At 33.8% G+C, this 25,857-nt stretch overlaps 4 protein-coding genes across 4 annotated transcripts; 2 read left to right on the forward strand and 2 right to left on the reverse strand.

Moving 5' to 3' along the window:
• Positions 1-1,137: 1,137 nt before the first annotated feature.
• LOC133334276 (limbic system-associated membrane protein-like) lies at positions 1,138-9,878 on the forward strand. The gene is made up of 5 exons (XM_061542565.1): positions 1,138-1,313; positions 2,289-2,502; positions 3,940-4,197; positions 4,272-4,403; positions 9,865-9,878. Exons 1-5 carry the CDS (start codon positions 1,161-1,163, stop codon positions 9,876-9,878), a joined length of 771 nt encoding a protein of 256 aa, XP_061398549.1. The 5' UTR covers positions 1,138-1,160.
• A 190-nt stretch (positions 9,879-10,068) lies between these two features.
• On the reverse strand, positions 10,069-11,230 carry LOC133334278 (large ribosomal subunit protein mL45). The gene is made up of 2 exons (XM_061542567.1): positions 11,158-11,230; positions 10,069-11,088 (listed from the first exon to the last, which is right to left on the reverse strand). Exons 1-2 carry the CDS (start codon positions 11,200-11,202, stop codon positions 10,069-10,071), a joined length of 1,065 nt encoding a protein of 354 aa, XP_061398551.1. The 5' UTR covers positions 11,203-11,230.
• Positions 11,231-22,416: 11,186 nt separating this feature from the next.
• LOC133334277 (S-formylglutathione hydrolase) lies at positions 22,417-23,304 on the reverse strand. The gene has a single exon (XM_061542566.1). The coding sequence runs from the start codon at positions 23,291-23,293 to the stop codon at positions 22,436-22,438; it is 858 nt and encodes a 285-aa protein (XP_061398550.1). The 5' UTR covers positions 23,294-23,304; the 3' UTR covers positions 22,417-22,435.
• An 890-nt stretch (positions 23,305-24,194) lies between these two features.
• Positions 24,195-25,348, forward strand: LOC133334279 (E3 ubiquitin-protein ligase RNF113A). Its single transcript, XM_061542569.1, has 3 exons — positions 24,195-24,294; positions 24,361-25,090; positions 25,156-25,348. The coding sequence occupies exons 1-3, from the start codon at positions 24,195-24,197 to the stop codon at positions 25,346-25,348; spliced, it is 1,023 nt and encodes a 340-aa protein (XP_061398553.1).
• Positions 25,349-25,857: the final 509 nt, after the last annotated feature.

Consider the following 25,857-nt stretch of genomic DNA (forward strand, 5'->3'; position numbering starts at 1 on the left):
CTACAGAAACCCGAATAGGAGATTTTTGACAGAGGGCAAAAGCAAGTCGGCCCAATTATCCTCGATAGTGGGTATTGTTGTCTTCAAAAAGTTGTCTAATTGTAGAAAACCTGTGAAGAAAACTAGAAGAGGACAAATGGGAGCAACAAAACTTAAACGGAATTCTGAAACTGAAAAAAACAGGGAAGAAACATAACCAGCTGGATATAAAGAAAGAACCAAGAAGAGAAACCAAGGTCGAAGAAGAGATTTTTGATGGGGAAAAACAAAGTAGTCTATTAATACTAGAAGAGGGCAAATGTCGGTGATAACGATGTTCGTTGCTAAAAAAAAGTATATATAGCAAGAAAACATTAATCCAAAAAATCTTAATGTCTCTAAAGTATTCAAAATAAAATTGGGATTTTAGTAATTTGTCTGTTTCAGAATTCCAATCTTTGGGTATAGGTTACATGGTATAAACCCAATTTATAGGTATTTTAATTAATGTTCGGCGTATTTTCAAATGGCTGCAGTTTGACATTCTGGGGGAAATTTACCTTCAAATAGACCCGTATAAAATCCCTGCCGATTTATTTATTTCTATGCCAACGATGCCTATTTTTCCTGATGGTCATTTGTTTTGGTTTCAAAACACTGTACAAAACATAGAAGTGTTTTCTCCAAAAAATATTAAACAATTCGAACAATAATTTGAAGCCATATTTGCAGTTTAAAGTTGTACTTTTTTGGCAAACTTAAATGCAAATTGGAAAAGTATAAAAAAGAAAGAAATTTATTTTTCAAAAAAGTTTGAAAATAAAAACTGCAAAAACAGAACAAATATTCGACTTATTTTTCTCAAAGTTCTCAAACACATCCACAAACATATGTACATATTGGAAGACCTATTTTTGTTGCAGTTTTCGGTTCCGAAGGCAAACACACACACATACACAACTGGAAACTCAATTAGAATTTATTGCAATATTTATTTATGTGCAAAAAATGCTGATGCTTTTTTTACCTTTTTTCTGAAATTATTATTCCATTAAATAATTGATATTCAACACATATGAAAATAAAAAAAACACACATACGAATGTTGATAATAAGTAAACAAAAAAGTCATACTTAAACTAATTGATAATTTTTTTGTGTTTTATTGTTTCATTACAGAAATGCGAATAATATCCGGCGATGTTTCCTCACACTACTGGGAAACACCCTACTCACAGCCATATTTTGATAATTCCTCAAGGCGTGAGGTTACCTCAATTGTGGGCCAGGCAGCATTGCTGCAATGTCGTGTACGAAATTTAGGAGATCGAGCTGTAAGTAATATTTCCTAGCAAAGAAGAGTAATGTAATTTGGAATGATTTGTTGTGCCACAAAGAGAAATACTCAAAGTCGACTTAGAGATCACTAAACATTATTAATTCTTTTTGGTCAAAATATGGTCAAACATGGGAAGGTTAACTTGAAAAACAATAGAACCCCGAAAGAGGAATGAGATTTTAATATTCCGAACAACTCTTGTGGATTTTTGTTTTGGCTCTAGGTCAATTGAAAAACTCGTTGTTTATGTTTTTCTTTTTTGTTTATTTTTATTTTCCAATATTTCGACTGTCTTCGGCAGTCATCTTCAGGGAAATACTACAAAACATACAAATATTTTAAAGATGTAGACGTAATTGTATTGCACAGATCTTACTTTTATGAGAAAAGCAACCGATTTTCATCACCGTCTATGCTAAACTAAGTTTTTCTTTTTTTTCTCGTCTGTGCTTATGAACTATGTTTCTATAAATATGTGCACGAACAACTATTATAATAAAATTGTTCGCATATTGTCATGAAACAGCTGATTAAAAGAACAGCTGGGTAAACATCTGGCATTACTTGAAAATTCATTTGTGTCATTTGTCATTTTTGTAAATAAAAATCTTCCAATAAAACATCGTACATATCATTATCTAAATATTGCTATTATAAAATAATTACAGAAAAATTAATTTATAGATCTCTATATATATGTTTTAATGTCAGATTTTTATCGACAAAAACGAATAATATTTTATATCTCAATCAAAAAATTATTGTTACCAACTATTAAATAAATCTGTCTATAGATTCCTAACAAATCATTTCACCTGAATTCAATTAAAATTTTAATTAATGTTCGGCATTTGTTATATCCTTCACCACACTGTGGTACAGGGTATTATTTTTCCTTAATTTCGTGACAAAATTTCACCACATTTTTATAACACCTCAACATGTTTATTAATTACTTTTTTCTTTCAAGAAGGTCTCCTGGATACGAAAACGAGATTTACACATCTTAACAGTCGGCATTCTGACCTACACAAATGATCAACGATTTCAATCGCTACACACTGAGGGATCCGATGAATGGACACTGCGTATATCATCACCCCAGCCAAGAGATTCGGGAACCTATGAATGTCAGGTGTCAACGGAGCCGAAAATTAGCCAAGGATTCCGGCTAAATGTAGTAGGTAAGTTAACAATAAATAGGGTTAACATACTTTATGAGGATTTATTTGACATATATGCAAATTGACAATTGAAACCCACTGGGTTAACGATATCCGGTTAAATGTAAATGTATTATAAACCCACTTGGTTAACGAATGGCACAATAAATAGGTATTCCATTTAGCGCCGATGATTAGATTAGTCTAAGCGCATATTTTCTACCACCTTGTTTTCTACCATGGCACAATGAATAGGTCCATTTGACGCAGCTGATATCTTGATTAACTGTCAATGTGGGTAATTTCTACTTGAATTCTTGAATTGGCAACACTGCACCAACCATTTGAAATATTATATTGTTACGAATATAACTTTAGATTTAAGTTAATTTAGATGAATTCCGTTAATTTAAGAATTTGAATTGTAACGTAAATTTCTACTACGCAGTTTATTCGAATAACTTCACAACAACAACTACTGTATAGATTTTTCTACATCCTTCCCTTTCCTCTTTCATTTTCTATTTTGTTATTGACGTACAATTCTTGTCAAACGTCATCATTGATGATCGCTTAATTCCTCTTTCTTTGTTACTCCCTCGCCAGTATATGTGTTGTTGTTATTGTTCACTCAGTGTAAGTTTGTATGTGTGTGTTGCATTGGTGGATTGTTCGTAATCCAGATGTTACCAGATCGTCTAGAAACTTCTGTAGCGACAGGCAAGGCCCATATAAATAGAGGAAATGGCAAGGCAGTTAGTCAGTTGTGAATCAGATCGCGAATTGAAACCGTCAAGTGAAGTAAAGTGCAAAGTAAAGTGTGTCAATAAACTCATTGTAATAATCGTAATCAGAAAGAACCCGCGTTTTATTTAGTACGAACTGTACTGAGTACTAGCGGAAATGTCAAAAATAGTACAAAACGTGACACAATCAGTAGGTACTCCATTTGTCGCAGCTGACTATCTTATTAACTGTCAAAGTGTGTAGTTTATACTTGAATTAGATGTGCAATGTTGCCAACCATGTGAAATATTACTAGAAAAAAATTGACAGATTGTCGGGACCATGATACGATAATTAGGTGATGTACCAAAGCAAAAATATTTGTTTTTGTTTCGACCATCTGTCAATTTTGTTCTTATACTAATTCACATGGTTGGCAACATTGCACAACGAATTCGAGTAGAAATAACGTACTTTGACAGTTAATCGAAACATCATCTGCCATAAATGGACTACCTATTTATTGTGTCACTTTCAGATTAAGGTTTTTTTGGCAACAAAATCCAACGGCCTAATAGTTTCTACGGTGTTAAAGTTATTCCTAAAAAGTTTCAAAGGGTTTGTGTACTTCCCTTCATTTATTATTTAATTAAATTTCTACAATAAATTTTTTATTTGGTATTTTCGTGAAAAAAAAAAACAAAAATTAATTATTGTTTTTTTTTCTTACAGTCTCTCGTGCTAAAATTCTTGGTAATCCAGAGCTATTCATTAAAAGTGGCAGTGACATTAACCTGACATGTTTGGCAATGCAATCACCGATACCACCCTCATTTATCTATTGGTACAAGGGCAAACGTTTAATGAACTATTCACAGCGTGGCGGCATTAGTGTAATAACCGAAAGGACAACGCGCACCAGTAAACTTTTAATATCGAAAGCAACACCAGCTGATTCGGGAAATTATACATGTTCGCCAAGTAGTTCAGGTACGGTATAAAATAATAAAAAAAAAACGCAATTTTGGGCAACAATTTATGACTCCATTGTTATTTCTTTTCAGATTCGGCGTCAGTGGTGGTACACGTTATCAATGGTGAACATCCCGCAGCCATGCAACATGGCAATAATAGTGCTACAACACTTATACCCTCCTATCGACGACGTCGAACACTGTCAACCACATCATTCAACGGTGGTGCTGTGGGACGGCTGGCATCATTATATTTCAATATATCAAAAGTTTATAGCGTTTTATGGTCGATAATTGATTTTATGATTGCAACAAATTGTTGTTTAGTTATTTTCGGTATCTGTCTGTCACAACGACTAGTGCACACAAGTGGTCGTTCAAATCATTTGCTAAATAGGTGACTGTAAACGGGTCAATGTTATGAAATTGACTGTTCGGTCTGGACCGAATCTAATGCAAGGCCGCCCATTACATTCAGTATTAAGATCAATAATGACATCAAGAATAACAACAACAACAAAAAACAGCAAAACCATTATCATCCGTATCGTTGATAGTAGACGAAAAGACATGGGCACTATCACTAAAGCAACAACAAAATAAGTGATGATGTTGGAGGCAAAGAAAATGGATGGCTTTTTTTGCTCGTTCGATGTAAAATCGATTGCAGCATTAGATCGGTATTATCGTTTTTTTTTTTAGTTTTATATTCTAGACAAGAGATAAGTGAGAGAAAAGAAGTTGGCAACGCGAATAGCAGCAATGAGTGTACACTACTATTAGGGATATACAAATCGACTTTCGTCTTAAAGATTTATGGATTTTTGTAACGAAAAATAAAATAATTTAAATTATTTTAAATTGACTGGATTCAACTTATTATCAAATAATTCCAACACACGAAAGTCGAAAATCCATTCCCTGTCATGGATTATTATCAACATCATTGGCATCATCATCCTCATTTTTATCATACAAACTAGAACAATAGCAACTGGGGTTTCCACCTAAATGCTGATGCAATGGGTTCCAGGCATTAGATCCACAACAGCAGCAGCAACAACAACAACTAATTAAAATTGTGTATGCAAAATATAATAAAGAAATCGTCGTCGTCGTCAAAGAGACAGAAAGTAAACTTTGCATTTGTTTATATTGTTCATAGTTATTAATTATTATCATACTATTATTATAAATAAGTAAGTTTAAAGATTTTAATTATGTATAACATAATATTAAGTAGATAAAAGTAAAAATGAAACAAACAAAACCATAAAGAGAGAAAAAACCAGAATGCTAATATTTCCAAATGGTTTTCATTTTCGTACCAATGCTATATAAGTTCAGTAGAATGATTTCCAAACCAAAAAAAAATTATTTAAAAAGAAAAATATAAAGTTTTCTAATATTTTTGTTATTTTTATTTTGGGTTTGACTTCACTTGGAATTTAAGTTACAATTAAGATAACGGGTTCATAATCAATGCGAAACAACCTGGGAATCTTAATTATGACTACGTACCTATGAAATAATAGACATATGGACATGTTTAGTCACTATTATTCATTTCATAATCATTCACCTAAACTTATATAGTAATCATTTTAATGAATATAATAAATAGACTTAAACAAAAAATTCATACATATGATAAGGTACGAAAATAACACCACAAAATAATAATAAATAATTATAATAAAAACTAAGTAAAGGGAATATATAGGGAGTTTTTTTTATGATAAATTAAAAAGCAAGGTAAGTTTTCGTGGTTCGGGAATATTGTTAATTATACCCTTCACCACACTGTGGTACAGGGTATTATGTCTATGTGCATATGTTTGTAACAGGCAAAAGGAAACGAGATGGACACATGGTTCCTTTTGAGAATATGCATAGAATCACATTTTAAGTCGATTTATGCATGTCCGTCTGTCTGTCCATGTTAAATTGTAAACAATGTACAAGTCGCATTTATCATCCTTATTTGGCCCAAGGACGAACCCTACTAAAATTGGGAAAAATCGGTTCAGATTTAGATATAGCTCCGGTTTAGATTTGGATATAGCTCCCATATATATTTTCGTCCGATTAAGGGTAAATGGTGCACCAAAGTCCCTAAATATCTTTCGATTTGCACGAAATTTGGCATAGCATAATGAATTGGGTCTAGAATGATGTGTGTTAAGTTTCCCGTCTGTCTGTCCATGTTAAATTGTAAACAATGTACAAGTCGCATTTATCATCCTTATTTGGCCCAAGGACGAACCCTACTAAAATTGGGAAACATCGGTTCAAGGTAAATGGTGCACCAATGTCCTTAAATATCTTTCGATATGCACGAAATTTGGCACAGCATACTGAGTAAAGCCTGGAATGATGTGTGCTAAGTTCCGTGAAAATCGGTTCCGATTTAGATATAGCACGCATATATATTTTCGTCCGATTTAAGGAAAATGGTGTACCAAAGTCCCTAAATATCTTTCGAGTTGCACGAAATTTGGCATGTCGTACTAAATAAAGTCCAGAATGATATGTGTTAAGTTTCCTGACAATCGGTTTAGATTTGGATATAGCTCCCATATATATTTTCGTCCGATTAAGGGTAAATGGTGCACCAAAGTCCCTAAATATCTTTCGATTTGCACGAAATTTGGCACAGCATAATGAATTGGGTCTAGAATGATGTGTGTTAAGTTTCCTGAAAATCGGTCCAGATTTAGATATGGCTCCCATATACATTTTCGTCCGATTTAATGTATATGGTACACCAAAGTCCATATATATCTTTCGTAATGAACTTAGTATAACCTATAAGTTAGATATTAATGCTGCACCGAATTCCCCAGGTGGGTCCGATTGGCAAAAAAATTTGCACAACTTATGGAAGTTTGAGATAACGTGTGGCAAGTTTTGTTGAAATTGATTCAGCTTTAGATATAGTTCCTATGTATAGTTTCGTCAGACTTTAAGTAAAATGTGCACCAAAGACCCAAAGTTATATAGTTTATATAACCTATGATGTGGAAAGTTTTATTGAAATCGGTTCAAATTTGGATAGAGCTACCATACATATTCTCTCTCGATTTTAACTAAATGATGCACCAAGAACTGAAAATGAGGCCGATATTCTGTGACAAGATTCGATGAAATCGGCTTAGATTTCGATATGGTATAGGTTGCAGAAAGATATGTTTATGGGACAATTTCATTTTACTGATCCTTCAAAAATGCGACGTCTGTTAAAATTCATCTGTTGATGATACCCAAACTGGTGAAGGGTATCATATAGTCGGCCCCGTCCGACTTTACAACTTTCCTTACTATGGATATGTGTAACAGGTGGTCTTAGGGTGTATATTATAAGGCATAATAAACCAATTTTAAAGGATTTGACACATTTAACGTTAATAGGTTCTCATTTACCTGAAATCGGACGAAACATATATTTATCTATATCTCAGTCATTTTTGACCAGCATTATTCGGTACTTATGCACAAAATTTTGGAATTGGTACTTATGCATAATTTTTCGGAATATGGGAGCTATGTCCAACTATGAACCGATTCAAACCAAACCAGTAAGAAGAGTAGAAAAGTTGAGCGGGACGACTATCTGATACCATTCACCACATTGATTTCATATAAGAGATGCTACCAAGTCTTTTATTTTATTTTTAAAGTACCATGACATCGAAAGAAATTAAATATGTGGTGTGTCTCAATCGTACAAAATTTGAAAGTTTGGTCCACAATTTACATAAAATCGGAGGAAAGTATATATGAAAGATATATTTAAATCTTAACAGATTTCAAGAAAACATCACTTGTGTAAATTTGTATTTAATTTAGTGCGCTGTACAAAATGTTGTCTCCATCGGACAAACTTTTTAAGTTTGTTGCACCACTACTTTTTACTACGATGACGAAATTTTCCTTTATGATATCAACAAAAATAGTAAAAACTAGTAGATTCTTGCAGTACGGGAACAGACCAAAAATCGGACGAATTTTCATCATGTTAAATTTTGTTTCGATCTGGCAACTCCTTCATATAGAAACAGGTGTTCAAACAAGACGCATCCACAATTTTTTACAATGGAAAAATTAGAAATGCGTTCTTTCATTGTAAAAAAAAAATCGGATGCGTCTTTCTTTAATAACGTAGATAGAAGTTTCCAAAACACTTAACTTTTTTCTGTTTATACCGCTCTTTTTGTGCTAGGCTAAGAACTTTCCGAACTGCCCTCGTATGGTAGCTATACCTAAATCCGATTTCGACAAAACTTCACATACGCCCAACTCTACTCAATTCAGTACGCTGTGCAAATTTTTGTCTCAATCGGAGAAAACTTGGGAATTTGCTGCACCTTTTACATAAAATCGTACAGAAATATATATGAGAGCTATACCTAAATCTGAAGCGATTTGAGCAAAACTCTACTTAATTCAGTATGCTGTGCAAAATTCGTTCAGACATTGTGACTGGGAATCGGACGAAAATATATATGGGAGCTATATCTAAATATAAACCGTTTTTCTCCAATAGGGTTCGTCCTTGAGCCGAATATGTAATTTGTGCCAAATTTCATCTCATTCGGATCATAACGCAACCTGTACTTTTTTTACTATTTAATATGGATGGACACGCAAAAATCGACGCAGATAGTAATTCTATGCATGTTCTTAAAAGGAACCATGTGTCTATCTCATTTCATTTTGCCTGTTACAAACATTTGCACAAAAACATAATACCCTAGCGATTTTCTATGTTATGTTAGGTATTTCAACACCCACACATGATGTATAAGGGATAATCCTTAAAAATAAGTTTTCCGGATAGGCATATATTTCCAATTTCAAGTTTAATACTTCTCCTATAATCATGCATTACGGAATATTGGTGGGTACAAAATCGTCACTTCAAGACCAATGTTCGATTCTGTCTATAATTTGGCATTTCGTTTTCTAACGGCAGTTCCTCACCATGGCATAGTCCTCATTATCCTGATCAATTTTAGGTATTTTTAATTTCTACCTCATGGTGGACGTTCAGCCCGGTCGAACTTAACAACGCTGTTACTTGTTGTTAAAATAGTCTAACATAAAAAATTCTCTTACCTCCAACCGTGCACAACATATTTAAATTAAACAACGTTTTATAACCTCTTTATTACAACAATATTAAGTTTTACTCCGTTAACACCTCATGAATATCTTTATGATGTACTTAATGTTATAAAACGACACAAAAAGGTCCTTCTCTTCGTAAAAGTCAACAACAAATTATGTGTATGTGTGTTTATTGTAAAATATTCCTCCTTTATATTCTTTAATTATTTCTCATTACTATACGACGTTATTGTTGCTGTTTGTTGACTTATAAATTATAAATGAAATAGTGCTTTCAGCCATTAACACTACATGATGGATTATGAACAGTGAGTGCTAACATCCTTAGGGTGGAGAAACGTGGTAAATGTTTAAGGATTTGGTTTTATGAATTAAAGCCTACAGGCATATACTTCGAATAGTAAGGAGAAGTTCAATGTAGTTAATGTGGTGCCACATTAAAAACTATTATAAATATTTTAGTATTCTAAAGTATATGTATGTAACATGATGTATACCTAAAATTCTTTGTTTTTCTTTTAATCTCATCTAAATTTTATCCAATTATAAACAGTATTGTTGGGTTGAAAAAAAAACCAAAGATATTAACTAAAAAACAGAAATCTCAAAAAAATTTCCTTAACTTAATTCAAACCAAATAAAAAATCATAACAAATAAAAACAACAAAACCAACAAATTATATACCTAATAAAATATTTATTAAACAGTATTCAAACGTAAACGCTTAAAGCGCCAACCCAACAATAAATAATATAATCAAATGGCCGTTACATTTGGTTTCGTTGTCGATTCTGTCGATGCTGCTGTGGTGGCCACTTGCACTTCCTTATCCTTTTCAGCATCACCACTTTCCTGCTTCTTTTGGCCTTCTTCCAGTTGTTTCGTTTCGGCAGCAACCTCTTCGACGGCATCTTCAATCAATTGATAGGTAATTGGTGCCGGTTGTTTAGGTGGCAACCAATCGGGTATAATCTTATCATGCAAACGCCAACGACCATATTCATTGGAAATGTGTTTCTCAAACACCACATATTCTAATACATCTTTGGTCAAAATTTCACTACCATGCATAAGACGACCAAAACGATCATAAATTGCCAACATTTGCTGCGTATGGAAACGTACGGTGACTTGGGCGAAGAGATTTTCTTTGGAAATAACATCAGTGACACGAGCATGTACCATACGTGGTGGTTCCAACGACTTAAGGAATGTCCAACGTATCGTCTTATCCTTTACATTATGCATCATTTCGGGATAACAACGTTCGGTAACAAATTCTCTTAGTTGATGTTTATCCTTATCGGCCATATATTTGTGGGCAGCAATGTAGATATCTTGGGCAATGGTTGGGAAATTATCGGTATCGAAATCTTCTTCATAGGTGCGAATTTTACGCACAGCCAACATACTTTTGGATTTCTTTTCCAAAAATTCGAATTTCTGCTTGGCACCAGCGGTGGAAATAAACGATTTCTTGCCGTCACCTTCTGGTGGTACGTAAGCCTCAAAAATACCACCAGTACAACTGATATGGAATGGTCGCTCCAACCATGGTCGTGGTGGCAAGAAACCACGTTCTTTCATACGTTTCTTCAGCTCTTCCTGTGGCAGCTCATTGGCTTTCTCCTGGAAATCTGGCAAATCCATTTTGACAAACTTCATCTTGCGCAGTTTCTTGAACTTGGGATTCCAATGTTTCGTCTGACGATGACGAACCTGCTGGCTTTGCACCAACGATTGTACACCCGGTGTCAGCATGCCTGGTTGTACATACTAGAAGAATAGAGGGATATGAAAGGTAATTATCACACAAATATGTTGACATATCATTGATGAACTTACCTGCAAGAATTTTATGCAGCTCCTTGTGGAGCATAACAGTTCCATTGTTTACGTAAGTTTTTATTGATATTTCTGTAATGGAAAAACAAGCCGTCTCCTCCTAAAAGACTCCACAAGAATTTTTTATACAATCAACCATATGTCGGCAAATGTCAGCCAACACAGAGTTGCCAATTTGAATGTATTATTGTGAAGCGCAATCAGCTGTATTAGGGGGCAAGGTAATTTGGCAAATTCGTATTGTAGGCTAGATGGTTTGAAAGAGTTGTAGTTTAGAATATATTCCGGCAGCCACAAGGTATATTTAATAAGGGAGGCGCATCGGTCCAGCTGTTGGTGCAAACAAATGTTAAAAATATTGTTGTAATGCCGAAGCAAGCAATTAAAAAACAAAATTATAAATGAAATTATATTATAAATTAACATTTTCTACAATAATTTGTGTTAAAAAATCTATTGCTTTAAGCAGAATCTATTGTTTTAATCAGAATTTTTTGACATATCAAAATACAACAACCGATGTTTGTTGTAGAAATTCGCCGATGCGGCTACCTTGGGCAGCCATTTACTTTAATTCTAAACTCAATTATCCCCCTAATATAAAAATAGTCATTAATCTGTGTTGACAGATACACCCTTAGCCTACTACATTTTATTACGTGTAATGAAAATCTGAATCAAATCGAGAACTCACTTCGCACTCACAAACAAATCTTGCAGAAAGTTTGTTTTTTTTTTATAAGAAAAAACAAAATAAAATCCTTAAATGAATATGAGTTTTATTTATCTATATCTATCTACAAATTTCTAGGGCTCCTCTAAAACATTTTTTCCTCCTAAAAAATAATCCTCAGTCACTAAAAAAATCTACATTGATGTCTGTTTTTAAACAGCCTTAAGGTTATTCGTGGTCAGGCGTCTCTATTTCTATAAAAAATCATCAGGCCATCTAAGATCTGTTTTTCAAGGAAAACAAAAGGTTCTCCTTATGACATTTTTTTGAGAGAAAATATTTTTGCGCTGTTATTTAATTACAAAATGCAATCCTCAAGCTCCTCTGAGGATTGTTTTTCTATTTTGTAGGTTTTGTTAAAATTAATGTTCGTTCGCTTTATATGAAATTTAAAAAAGGTTATACTTTTTGAAATTTCATAGCCGAGGCGGTGAATTGATGGATCAAATTTTCATGTCGGGCTTTTGAGAAGCCTTTCCATTCCCTGTTAGTAACGGAGAATGGACTGCTCCATCGAGAGATTATTAATACTTTTTTATATCGGAATTGGCTGGTATCATGGTATAATTATTGCAAGGTAGAGCACAGCTACCAACTGATTACAATTTTCTCAAGGTGGCATGTTCTATCAAATCAAAATACATTTTTTGTGAATGTGTGTGTGTTTTGTTTTGAATACTATGTATGTGAAATAAATTGAAATATATTCGAAATTAATTGAAACGAAAATGACATTTTTAACTCGTCCATCTGGAAAGAATTACTTTGTTATGGATGAAACAAACATTTCATGGTATTACCTACTGACTTTTGGAAAGAAATTATAACCTTTCAATTATTTTTCGTGTTTTTAGTTATGTGTTGAAAAAATGTCAAATAAACACAACCAATTGATGCAGATATTTATTTTATTTTTGGCAGAAGAAGCCACCACCTACATTGTTGCTTTTCTGTTATTCAACTCAAGCTGCCCTACCTTGTATCATTGTACCATGGCCTACCTTACCTAAAATTACAAAAAAAATATACACATAGTCTATATTCCAAGTTCTGTGACACATCTAATATATATTTTTTTCTGCGTAATAATTTTTTTTTTAATTATTCGCATTTGTTCTTTTCAATTTCATTAATAATTTTTACCACTAAAAACATCTCACTTAGAAACGCCAAACGCTAACGCTTTTAAAAAAATCCCACGCTGACATACCAATGGCAACGCTGTCGTGTCGACTGGCAACATATGTTTGGCAAATAATTTTTCATAGCATCACCAACTACATAAAATAATTACAGGAAATCTTTTTGAAAATATAAACAAATAATTTATTGGGATATTGTTTTGAACGAGATGTCCTGTTCGGTAAATAATCGCTGGCAAATCTGTCGAATTTGTTTAAAGAGTGGTAATCATGAATTATATCCAATATTCCAAAATGTGGAGAAGACCAAGGATTTAGGCAATTTGCCAGAGAAAATACAACAGAACGGTGGTATAAAGGTAATTATTCAGACAAAAAGGAAGATCATTATTATAAGATAATATTCGAAATTCAATTATCTTTTAGATTTTTGATCAAAAAAATCTACCACGTAAAATATGCAACCGATGTCTGCTGTTATTAAGGGCCGCCTGTAAGTTTCGCGACCTGTGTGAACAGTCAAATGAGCAGTTGAAACAGTTCATAAATCCCCTTAAAATAGAGAATGGACAAATTGTGGCAAGCCACCCAAATGACCAGGATCAGCAGCAGGAATGTATTATATTAAATACAAATACTCAGGATATCGGTGATATTGAGAACAACGATGACAAGGAATCTTTGGTAACTATTATGAAAAATGAATACGATGATTGCCAGGACAACAATAATATGGATGGCCATATGGAGGAGGAGGACGAGGAGGAAGATCAAGACGAGCAAAGGGGCATGGAAAATCAGGAAGCTATGGCAGATGACGACGATGATGAAAATCAATATATTTATGAACAATTAACTGAAAATAGTCAAGATCATGGATTTTTAGCGGAAGATTCCAATTCATATTCGCTAGATGATAATATACACATAGAATATTATGATGATTCAAAAGAACAATCCTTTAAAATTCAGGCTATGGCAGAAGAAAAAACTACCAGCAACAGTAATCAATTAACTAAACCGGCAAGAGCTCCTAGACGTAGAAGAGGTCGAACGAGCATCAATGAAGATATTAAACCCGAAGAGGGTGGTGTATATCGTTGTAGTTTTTGTGAGAATGCTTATCATGATAAGGCGAAATATGTTTTGCACATAAAAATGCACAAGAAAGTTAAACCACATGAATGCGAGTAAGCAATGAAATGCATGGAAGGCTTAGTATTGTACATTTATTTAATTTCATATTTTTTTTCTTGTAGAATTTGTGGCAAACGTTTCTCCACAACACCACAATTATCCAGACACATGAATTCACACACCGGTAATCGACCGTATAAATGTCAATTTTGTGATGCCAGTTTTGGTGATCCATCCACGAAAATTAAGCATGAAAGGTAAGATACATAATACACAATAAAATATAAATGTAATTCAATAAGATTTTTGCTTTCAGAATCCACACCAATGAACGTCCCTACAAGTGTACACTTTGCCCCAAATCTTTTGCCTATTCGAATGTTTTAAAAGTTCACATGATGGTACATACTGGAGAGAAACCTCACAGGCAAGTTTTTATTTTTTTGTGAATATCTATAGGAACATATTAAAATTGTATTTGTTAATTACAGATGCGCCTATTGTAGTCGTGCCTTCTCTCAACTCCATCATAAAAATGCCCATGAAAAATGTCATAAAAGAAAAATTATTGTTATGGGCACTGAAGATAACGATGATGATTTCGATGAAGATATGAAGGAATATGAATTGACAAAGAATTAAATTATATATAATTATGTACCTTAACATTAGGAAGATGGGTATATGTTTTGTTTGAGTAAAAGAATGTTCAAAGTAATACAATATATTTTTATTTAAAACTCATAGAACTTGTTTTTTTTTATATATATATTGAAGTCAGCAATATTAATACATTAAATTTATGTTTAATTTTTTTTTTTTAATGAAATCCTGTGTACGTTGCTGAAAGAATATATATATTATATTTCAAAACTAATATTTGAGCCATAAGCGTGATTTTTAAACAATATATTTCATAAAAACATTTTAACCATAAACGTGGATTTTTAAAGAATAGATCAAAAAAATATTTGAGCAAATCAAATATTTAAGCCATAAGCCTGGATTTTTAAGGATTGTTTTTAAAATTTAGGAGAAACAAAGTTGTCGATTTTTGTAGAAAAGACTTGTGTTTAAAAAAAGATATAAAAAAATATAAATGAATTTTCAAAAAACAGTAAAGACATAGACAGTCATACACGTTAATTTTTAAAGTATATTAAAAATAGTAGGACCAGACCCGTAGATTAAACAATAAATATTAAAGAGAATAATAAAAATATTAAAAATGAAATATTCTTTAAAAAATTTGCGCTTAGGTTAGGTTTGGGGACGTGCATTCACTTATGTGGCTGGAGCACTCTGAGACCGTTAGGTCCGTTGTGATCATCCACGAGAAGAAAAGAGATAAGGAGAGATCTATAGGGGAGATACGATTGGGGAAATAAAGAGAGATGAGAAACTTACAGAAAGATATAAGAAGGTAAGTTTGGAATAATGTCGATGGTTATAGAGATAAGACAGAAGATATATTACATGTCAAGGTTGCACTTTCCCAACCACTTTAGGTTTCTAATTATGCTGTAGATTAGAGCAGGTTCGTTTGTTGAGAATAAGCTAAGACTCGGTGGAAAATGAGCACCCACTAGTCTGTGCCGCCTGTAAACCAGGGCTGGACAGTGACACAGAAGATGCTCAATTGTCTCCGTCTCCTCCTCGTCAACGCAGAGTCTACAGTAATCAATTGCATCAAGATCCCATTTACTAGTAAAGGCCCTGATATTGGAATGACCAGTAATGATTCCTGTCATTACGCCTAGGTTCGTTGTGCCAAAGTTCATAGGCTCTTTCGTCGAAGAACGCCTCAAAGTTCCGGTAAAGATGACATATGGGTGGTTTGATTGAGTCATCAATTGCTAGATCTGCGAATTGAGATCCTTGTCTAGCTAGTTCGTATGCACTTCCATTACCCAAGATGTCACGGTGTTCTGGTACCCAACACAGCCGATAGCTGCAAGCTGTTCTACACTTGAGGACGGCCTCAGATTTGATATAAAAAGATTTGATGGCTTTTAGAGCCGCTTGACTATCCACGGTTCAACGACCTCTTCATCCAGACTTTTTATTAATTCCGCTGCCTTCCAAATCGCGAAGATTTCTTTGCATAAGCTCCGAGATTATTGACGGAAATTTTACGGAAATTAATATCACCACGTCGACCGCATAAGCTAAAACTTTGATACCTTTCCCGTCCAGTTTCATCAGTATATTATTAATTACCAATAGCCTTAGCAACGGCGAGAGCACACCACCGTGAGGTGTACCTCTAGTTACCGTTTTCCCGATTTTTGTATCCACCACACTTGAATTTATAATTCTGCTGTTTTATCTATCCAATACGTAAGGATATGGATTCAAATTTAACGTTATTAAAGCCTCCTCTATACGCGGCTTTACAACATTCCTTACTGGTTGAAAATTATTTCTAATTAATAAAAAAAACTTTAATGTATCTATATAAATATATCTATATATTTTCAAATCATATTTCTTAATTTTTATTATAAAATAAATTGTATTATTAACTTGACCAAACCTTTATATATGTTTATATTTAATGTTTTCTGATTCAAAACAAAAATAAATGACATATTTTTCAAAAAAAGAAAATTCGTTATCGTCGTAAAAAGTTAGATTCTTGCAGTTTGGAATTTTACAATTAACAGGCTGTTACATTTTTTCTCTAAAATTTTATTATTTTTTACCAAAATTATATATTCTTGGGTTATTTATAATTGGTCTGTTCCCGTACTGCAAGAATATACGAGTTTTTACTATTTTTTTCGATATCATAAAGGAAAAAAGTGTTATCGTAGTAAAAAATAGTAGATTCTTGCAGTACGGGAACAGACCAAATGTTTCCTAGGTATGTGATCCGCATTTTTTTCATTCTTATATATTTAGTCCATGCTATTATAAATAGTCCATGCTATTATATTTATATGTTTCTGGAAATGTTATGCAAAAATTATGTTATGCAAAAAAAAAAAAGCAAAAATTCCCTCCTCGTCACTTCTTTATAACATTTCTGTTGAAGTCAATTTCTACAGCCCAGACGATCCTTCGGTTAATCTTATGATTTTGTCATTTATTCCATTGGCTTGCTGTGTAGAACCATAGACTAATGAAGATATAGACGACGAAATACTCAAAAAATGCGCGGTCAAGTGACTCAAAACAAAAAAACTCAAAATTTTTTAAAGACGTTTTTTGAGGAAAAAGGCCCTTTTTTCTTCAATGTTTTTATCTGAGGATATAGTTTTTGCCTAAAACTAACTATATTTAGTGGCATTCCAAATTAAAAGGTTCAAACATTTAAATAAATCACGATTTAAAATTGAGTAGCGCATTGACTCAATTCAGAGAGGACTGGTGAGAGCATTTCGTCGTCTATATTTTCATTAGTCTATGGTAGAACTAAGGCATAGTCAATGAATCAATTGCCCTTGTACGATTTCAAACCTAGTTTAGGTTTTAATTTCTCAATTACGTTGCCACTTGCAATCTATTTTTCGATTTTAATACCTCGGCATTTTTTATAATCCTGTAAAGAAAAAAAATTAGCAAATATAATTACATAAAATTATTTAGATTTGATCATGGTAATTAAGTAATACTTTCGGAATATGCTCATTATTTACATATTAATGAACAAAAAAAATATTTTTAATAAAATTGTCTTTACCATCTCTACTAAAGCCTTCTGAATTTCCGCCTCCCGTTCAATGTACATCTTTAAAATATTCATTTTCTCCTCCTCTATGTGTATTAGTTTCCTCATAGTTGTATTCACTTCATTAAGCATCTGTTCAATTTTAATTTCAATATTTTTGAAATGTAGTTTTAATTCGACGCCACCATTTCCGTCTGTTTCCGAAGCAAGAGTCGCTTTTACATTGCAAAGCAACTGCAATTGAGTCAATATCATTTTCACAACTTGTAATTTTTTGGTGTCCAATGAAGTTCCCTCAATAATTGTCGGTAGGGCCAAACGTCTTCGTCGTAATATCAGTTTTGTAATAATTTCTTTTTTATTTGTCATTTTATTTAACGTAATAGTTAAAAATTTTCCTATTCTTTGGCTATTTTGACAGACTGAACTGAATTAATTACCATATACTTAATTCGCTCTCTCTGCTGGCATAATAATGAGAGAGAGTGACTTACAAATGCTCTCATGAAAACATAACGTAATTGTTATCGTTTTTCCTCATTTCGATTTTGATAATCGACATATGGCCACAAACAATATGGCCACTCCCCGAATAATTGACAGTAAAGCAACAACAGCACGACAAGCGTCACTGTTTCCAATTGTGTGAGAAGTACTTTTTTTTTTGTTAAGTAGAAAGATTGTTGAAAACATTTCAATATTTTTTTGTGGCTACGGAAATTAATTAAGTAAATAAATAGAAGCATCCATCAATCACGGAGGCCACAACATGAAATCGGGTTTAAATCAAAAATGGCTGGTGTGTCGCATTTGCCTCAAACAACCCAAAGAGGAGATGCAAACAATATTCGATAAAAATGCTGAAAAAGATTTGACGCGTATGATATTAGAATGTGGTGGTGTACCTGTAAGTGGCTTCCACGAAAAAAAAAATCAACAACAACAAACTCCAAATGTGGAACAATAACCATTTATATGAAACCCTTTTCCATTACAGATAAAACAATTCGATCATTATCCGGATAAGATATGTAAAATCTGTTTTAAATATCTGCAAGTGGCCTATAAATTCCGTCAAAGTTGTCAAAAGTCTCACAAGCATTTAAGTAAATTTATAGCACCCGTCGAAGTTGACGATCCCAAAGATGAGCTGCTTTGTAGTAATGATGATGATTACACCAATGATTCAACACAAAATACAGTGGCTTTTACCGACGAGGGCTATGTGCTGGAGGATGCAAATGGTGATAATGTCCTAATCAAATTGGAACAAGATACAATAGTTAATAATAATGCATCGGCAGCAACAGCATCATCATCATCGGGTGCACCTGTCAAAGAAGAATATTCGGTGCACATCGAAGAAGATGATGAATTTGTGGAAATCTATGAACCCATGACGGAGGAAGAGGAAAAGGAAGTTTTCCAATTGGCCGATGAGGCTTTCGAAATTGATGTGAGTAAAATGGGAACAAATGCACTTTACGGACACCTCTCAGATCATTTTGAAAGTTGAAGTTGGAGTATTTTTTGAACTTTCGAACCCCATATCTCGGGAAGTACTGATTTCCCCCCGAAAAAAATTATGTTGCTGTAATCAGCATCAGAAGGGCTACTTATGGTTAAAATTTCAAAATGATCTGAGAGGTGTATGTAAAGTGCATTTAAGCCGTAAATACGTTTAATGTAAATCGATGAAACACGTTGTGGAAGGGCTGTATGCGTGACACTTGTTTTAAATTTCTCGAATCGAACTTCGAAACATAGACATAGGCCGGCTATGGGAGCTATATATTAATCTGAACCAATTTTCACGAAACTTAGCACATATCAATCTAGACTTAATTCAGGACGCTGTGTAAAATTTCGTGCAAATCCAAAGATATATAGGGACTTTGGTGCACCATTTACAATAAATAGGACGAAAATATATATGGGAACTATATCTAAATCTGATCCGATTTTAATGAAATTTAACGCACATCATTCTAGACTTAATTTAGTGCGCTATACCAAATTTCGTACAAATCGAAAGATATATAGGGACTTTGGTTCACCATTTATATCAAATCGGACGAAAAAAATATATAAATCTGAACCCATTTTCACAAAATTTAACACACAATATTTTAGACATAATTCAGTACGCTATGCCAAATTTCGTGTAAATCGACAGATATATAGGTACTGTGGTGCACCATTTTCATAAAATCGGCGTAAAATTTATATGGGAGCTACATATAAATCTGAGTTGATTTTCACGAAGCTTAGCACATATCAATCTAGACTTAATTCAGTACGATGTGCCAAATTTCGTGCAAATCGAAAGATATATAGGGTCTTTGGTTCACCATTTATATCAAATCGGACGATAATATATATGGGAGCTATATCTAAATCTGAACCGATCTTCACGAAATTTAATACACATCTTTCTAGCCTTAATTCAGTACGCTAAGCCAAATTTCGTGCAAATCTAAAAATATATAGGGACTTTGGTGCACCATTTCTATTAAATCGAACGAAATTATATATGGGATCTTTATCTAAATCTGAACCGATTTTATTCTAAAAAACTAAATAAAATTCCATCTATTTTCCAGAGTCTAGCTGGCAGTCAAGATCACATTGAATATTTAGAATTGGAAGAAGATCTTGAGCTACCCTCATCGGATAATGATGAATATGTACCCGATGAAGAACGTAAACCAGCACGCAGTCGACTTGTTATGAAACGTACCATTGTTAAGCCATCAACCAGCCAACAGCAAACGGCGGGAACAAGACGTAAACGTACCGGTACCCGAGAAAAGAAACCTAAAGATACAGCGTATATATGTGATTTTTGTGGCAATAAATATCCATCACAGGGTCGTCTGACGGAACATATAAAATTACACAAGGGCATTAAGCCACATGAATGCGAGTAAGTACGTTTGTTCTTGATTTAAAGAATGTTGATGAAATTTTCTGTTTTTTTATTAATTAGAATTTGCGGTTATGCTTTTGCCCAAACCCAACAATTGGCCAGACATATGAATACCCATACCGGTAATCGACCATATAAATGCAGTTATTGTCCGGCGGCCTTTGCTGATTTGTCGACCAGAAATAAACATCATCGGTAGGTGAAATATTAACGAATTAAAGAGCAACATAAATAATTGAGGGTGTTTTTTCGTTTCTTTTTTCTCTTTTTTTAGTATCCACACAAATGAACGTCCCTATGTTTGTGATGTTTGCGGAAAATCATTTACCTACACCAACACATTGAAATTCCATAAAATGATACATACCGGCGAAAAACCATTTGTGTAAGTAGATAAACGTGAGACAAAAAATTCTAATTTCTATATGAAAAAATCCCAATGCTGTTCCTTGTCTTGGTGACCTTCAATTCATCATTTACGAGTTAGAAGACTTTTTAGGTTTTCTTTTTTCTATAACATCTTCTGGTATTCTATGAAAAGGCTTTCTAGTCTTCTAGGAGAATATATGCTGACATTCTAGAAGAAAAATTTCTGATTTTTTATAAGAACACATTTTGCTATTCTATGAGATCTTTCGCTTTTCTATGAGAAAACTTTTCGATCTTCTAGGAAAATAAGGATACATTGTGATCTTCGACGATACGTCTCTTTAACTTTTCCTGAGAAACGCCTTGATCTAAGACATTCTGTCCTCTATGTGAGAAGACATTCTTCTGTATATTCTTCAAAGAACAGAATTGAAAACATATTTTGATCCTCTACAGAAGAACATATGGTTCTGCAGGTTTCGAAAACAATCTTGAAAGTTTGTCCTGGATTTTGTAAGGAGGTATTCTTATAGGCTTCCGTCAGAAATTTTTGGTATTCTGTGAGAAGATTTGTTGGTCTTCATTGAGAATATTTGTTGGTCTTCTTCAAGAATATAATATGATGATGAGGATACATTTTGGAAACGTTCTCTTGATCTCCGGAAAGACATAAACAAGGTCTTTGAGAAGAAAGACAGTTAAAATACCATCTAGTCTTCTATGGAAATAAAAGATATTGGGACTTATTTTCAAAATTTAACGTTCGGTCTATCTCAAAATGTATTTATTTTAATTTTTTCTTTTTCTCTTCTTTCAGATGTGATATATGCGGCAAAGGATTCCAACAGGCCTATAAATTACGCACTCACAAAATGACCCATGAAAAGAAGGGTATAAAACTGAGTATGTCTCAAATTGAGAATAGTAATAATATCATGGAACAGCAGCAGCAACAACAAGAACAAGAACAGCAACAAACGTATCACGAAATGACTGTTGTTGAAACAGGAACACATCAGCTTTTGCAGATTTAAACCAAACTATTCACATGCAGTGAATAAAAACAAAACCCTTTTTCTTTAATTTTTTTTGTTTAGTTTTGACCACACAATATATATATATATATACATAACTATAATATCTGGAAAAAGAAGAAAATAATACACTCTGAAAGTTTTTTTTAGATAATTCTTAATACCTATTAATTTCTTGAGTTGTAATCGCATAAGTAAAATAAACAACAACAAAATAATATAATTTACAAAACTCCACATTTTTATTATTTCACATTTTTTTTAATTCTTTAAAAACTTAGCATGATAGGCAATATGTTCACCCACAAATGTAGCAATATAATAATAGCTATGATCATATCCCTCACGTTGTTTGTAGATGGCCTGCAAATGATCATTTGCCGCACAGGCAGCCAACAGATTATCGGGCAGTAATTGTTTTTGTTTGAGGAAATTATCATCACTACCCTGATCGATGAAAAGTTCCAATGGTGTACCCGAGTATGTTTGGGCCAAATGGGTGGCATCATATTGTTTCCATTGTTCTTTGTCGTCACCCAAATAGCCCTTGAAAGCTTTCTGGCCCCAAGGGCATTCAGTGGGATTGCAAATGGGTGCAAAGGCAGATACAGATTGATATTGGCCGGGATTTTTAAGGGCACAGATCAAGGCACCATGACCACCCATGCTATGACCAAATATACCCTTCTTATTGGGTACAACGGCGAAATTTTTATTTACCAATTCCACCAGTTCTTCGGTAACATAAGAATACATCAGATAATTCTTGGACCAGGGTTCTTGAGTGGCATTCACATAAAAGCCGGCACCCGAACCAAAATCATATGAATCATCTTCACCGGGGATATTGACATTACGTGGAGAGGTATCGGGATTAACGATCAGTATGCCCTCCTTGGCTGCATGCTGTTGCATACCGGATTTGTGTATGAAATTCTCATGGGTACAGGTTAAGCCGGAGAGGTAATAAAGGACGGGACATTCTTTTTTCTCTTCCAACATGCAGGGTGGCACGAAGACGGAAAATTTCATTTCACAACCCAACACTGTCGAATTGTGACTGTAGATACGTTGTTCGCCTTCGAAACATTTGCTGCTGGATATTAATTCAAGGGCCATGATTTCGAGTAGTTATTTTACAATGTCCCGCACGTACAAACACTATCCGAAACGAATTTACAAATCAGCAATTGTATTCTGAACTTAAGATAAGGCACACAGATTGGCGGACATTTAGAGTTGCCAATCAATGGAAATTTTTAGAAACATTCCATATCATGCAAAAAACTTAACGTACACTGAGGATATTTTGTGCGGGATAGTCTGTGATTAAATATCAATGGGTATATACACATAATGACGGTTTTCGGCCTCAAAATTGGATGTCGAAAATCGAAACGCACTTCAAATGCCTTAGGACAAAAAGTTCCTCTGGTGTACAAAGGTTTTGAACGGTAAGCTGGTAAGTACGAAAGGTTAGTCGAAGAGAGTAATCCTGATCTGAAATAAGATAAGATCTATCGGTCCACTCTTTCTTGTATATACACCACAAAACGTTAACATTTTGAAAACATGTAAATTGCACATGAAGTGTTGGTGGTATGCGATAAGATCCATCGAATATTTATCAAACCAAATATATCACCCAGCACCTTTTTTTCTCAAGTCTGATGTCAAATATTTGGACTTGTTTACGTTTTCATAATGGAAGTCAATACACAATAGTGCAGTTTGAGAGCACACATGAGAAACAGCTGATATGCAGCTGGTCTCTCTAGATGACCTCACTAATAGGTGTTGAAAACAAACTTTAATTAAACCCAATTTCTTTGTTCTTATTTCCAAAAAAATGAATGCTTGATACGCAAAAAAAATGCTCTACGTCATCCACTAACTGCAGTAATAAAAATAAAAGTTGGCAACTCCGTATTATGACAATTGTGCCTGAGAAACAACGTTTGTAAACAAAACAAAAACGTTCAAAGAAGTTTATTTATAAAGAAGTTCCCCCAAGAAAAAAATGTCTGAAGAAGCGGCCAGTTCCAGCAGTTTTGGTTTCAAAAAACGGAATATCAAAAAGCCAGCATTTCGAAAAAAGCAAGAGTCCAGCAATGAGTCCGGTAAGTAAATTAATAAACCCAACATCCCTTCCCCTTCAATCCATTAATCCCAACACACACTTTCAGATGCCGGTAGCGGAGATGAGGAACAACAACAAACCTCAGCTGTTGTTCGTTTGGAGCAAAGACGTAAACGTGCCAATCCAAATTTTCAAAGTACCAAACATCTAAAATCTAAAAAAGAACGGAACAATAAAGACTCCAGCTCGTCGAGCAGTGAAGACAGCGATGATGATAAACGTGTAACCGTGACATATAAATCCAAACGAACAGCAGCACCAAGTGGACCCCAAGATCAGGGTGCAACATCAGTTTTGGAAATCGACACCGAAATTGATCGTGATGCCCAAGCGATACATGAAAAGGCCATTAAAGTCAATGAAGAATTGGAGGGAATGGCCGATGATAAAATCTACAGGGGCCTTAATAATTATGCCCAATACTATAAGAAAAAAGACACCGCCGCTGGTAATGCTAGCTCTGGTATGGTACGCAAAGGACCGATTAGAGCTCCAGCACATTTACGTGCCACCGTTCGATGGGATTATCAACCGGATATTTGTAAAGATTACAAAGAGACGGGTTATTGTGGCTTTGGTGATAGTTGTAAATTTTTGCATGATCGTAGTGATTACAAGGCAGGTTGGCAATTGGAATTGGATCATGCTGCCCAGCAAAAGGGTGAATGTGAATCCGATGATGATGATACAAAATATGAAATACATTCGGATGAAGAAACATTGCCATTTAAGTGTTTCATCTGTCGCCAAAGTTTTGTTAATCCCGTGGTTACAAAGTAAGTTTGGGGTATTTTTTTATATAGTAATTTATTGAATAATAATATAATATTTGTTGTTTCAGATGTAAACATTATTTTTGTGAAAAATGTGCTTTGGAACAGTATAAGAAGAGCCAGCGTTGCTTTATTTGTTCCCAGCAAACAAATGGCATTTTCAATCCGGCCAAAGAATTAATAGCCCGTCTTAAAAATGCCGGAGATGATGATGATCATCATCGTGGACATAGTGATTCGGAGGAAGAGGCTAGTGATTAAGTTTGCTATATTTTGATATATATATTTTTTTAAATAAATTGTTTACGCATGTAATCAATATGATTTCGATTTATAACCTACAAAGTGTTTGTAGCACCATGAAATTCGGTCCCTACATCCACTTTTGCGGGAGTATAAAACATGTATTTTAAATCCTCACTTGGTAGCAAGTCTTCCTGCCAATAATGACATATATCGGTCCTCTTTATTATATCTCCCATATAACGGTGCTCTCCATTATTCAGTATGTTGACGATTTTTGGCATGTTTATAACCGAATTGGCTGTAAATTGGTATTTTGGTTTCCTCTTGGGTAGAAAATCTACCTACCAAAAATTATTGATATCGGTCCACTTTTTATGATAGCTCCCCTATATTAGTATCCTTCATTATTCAGTATTTTGGGAAGTTTGGACACATTTTTCAATCAATTTGGCTATAATATAATATATTTGAATCCTCATTTGGTAGCAAAACTTTTTGCAAAAATGATCAATATTGGTTCAATT

The sequence above is a fragment of the Musca vetustissima genome, unplaced genomic scaffold, assembly GCF_032173495.1.
Source record: "Musca vetustissima isolate MV318-11 ecotype Yass unplaced genomic scaffold, APGP_CSIRO_Mvet_v1 utg209872, whole genome shotgun sequence".
Taxonomy (NCBI): domain Eukaryota; kingdom Metazoa; phylum Arthropoda; class Insecta; order Diptera; family Muscidae; genus Musca; species Musca vetustissima.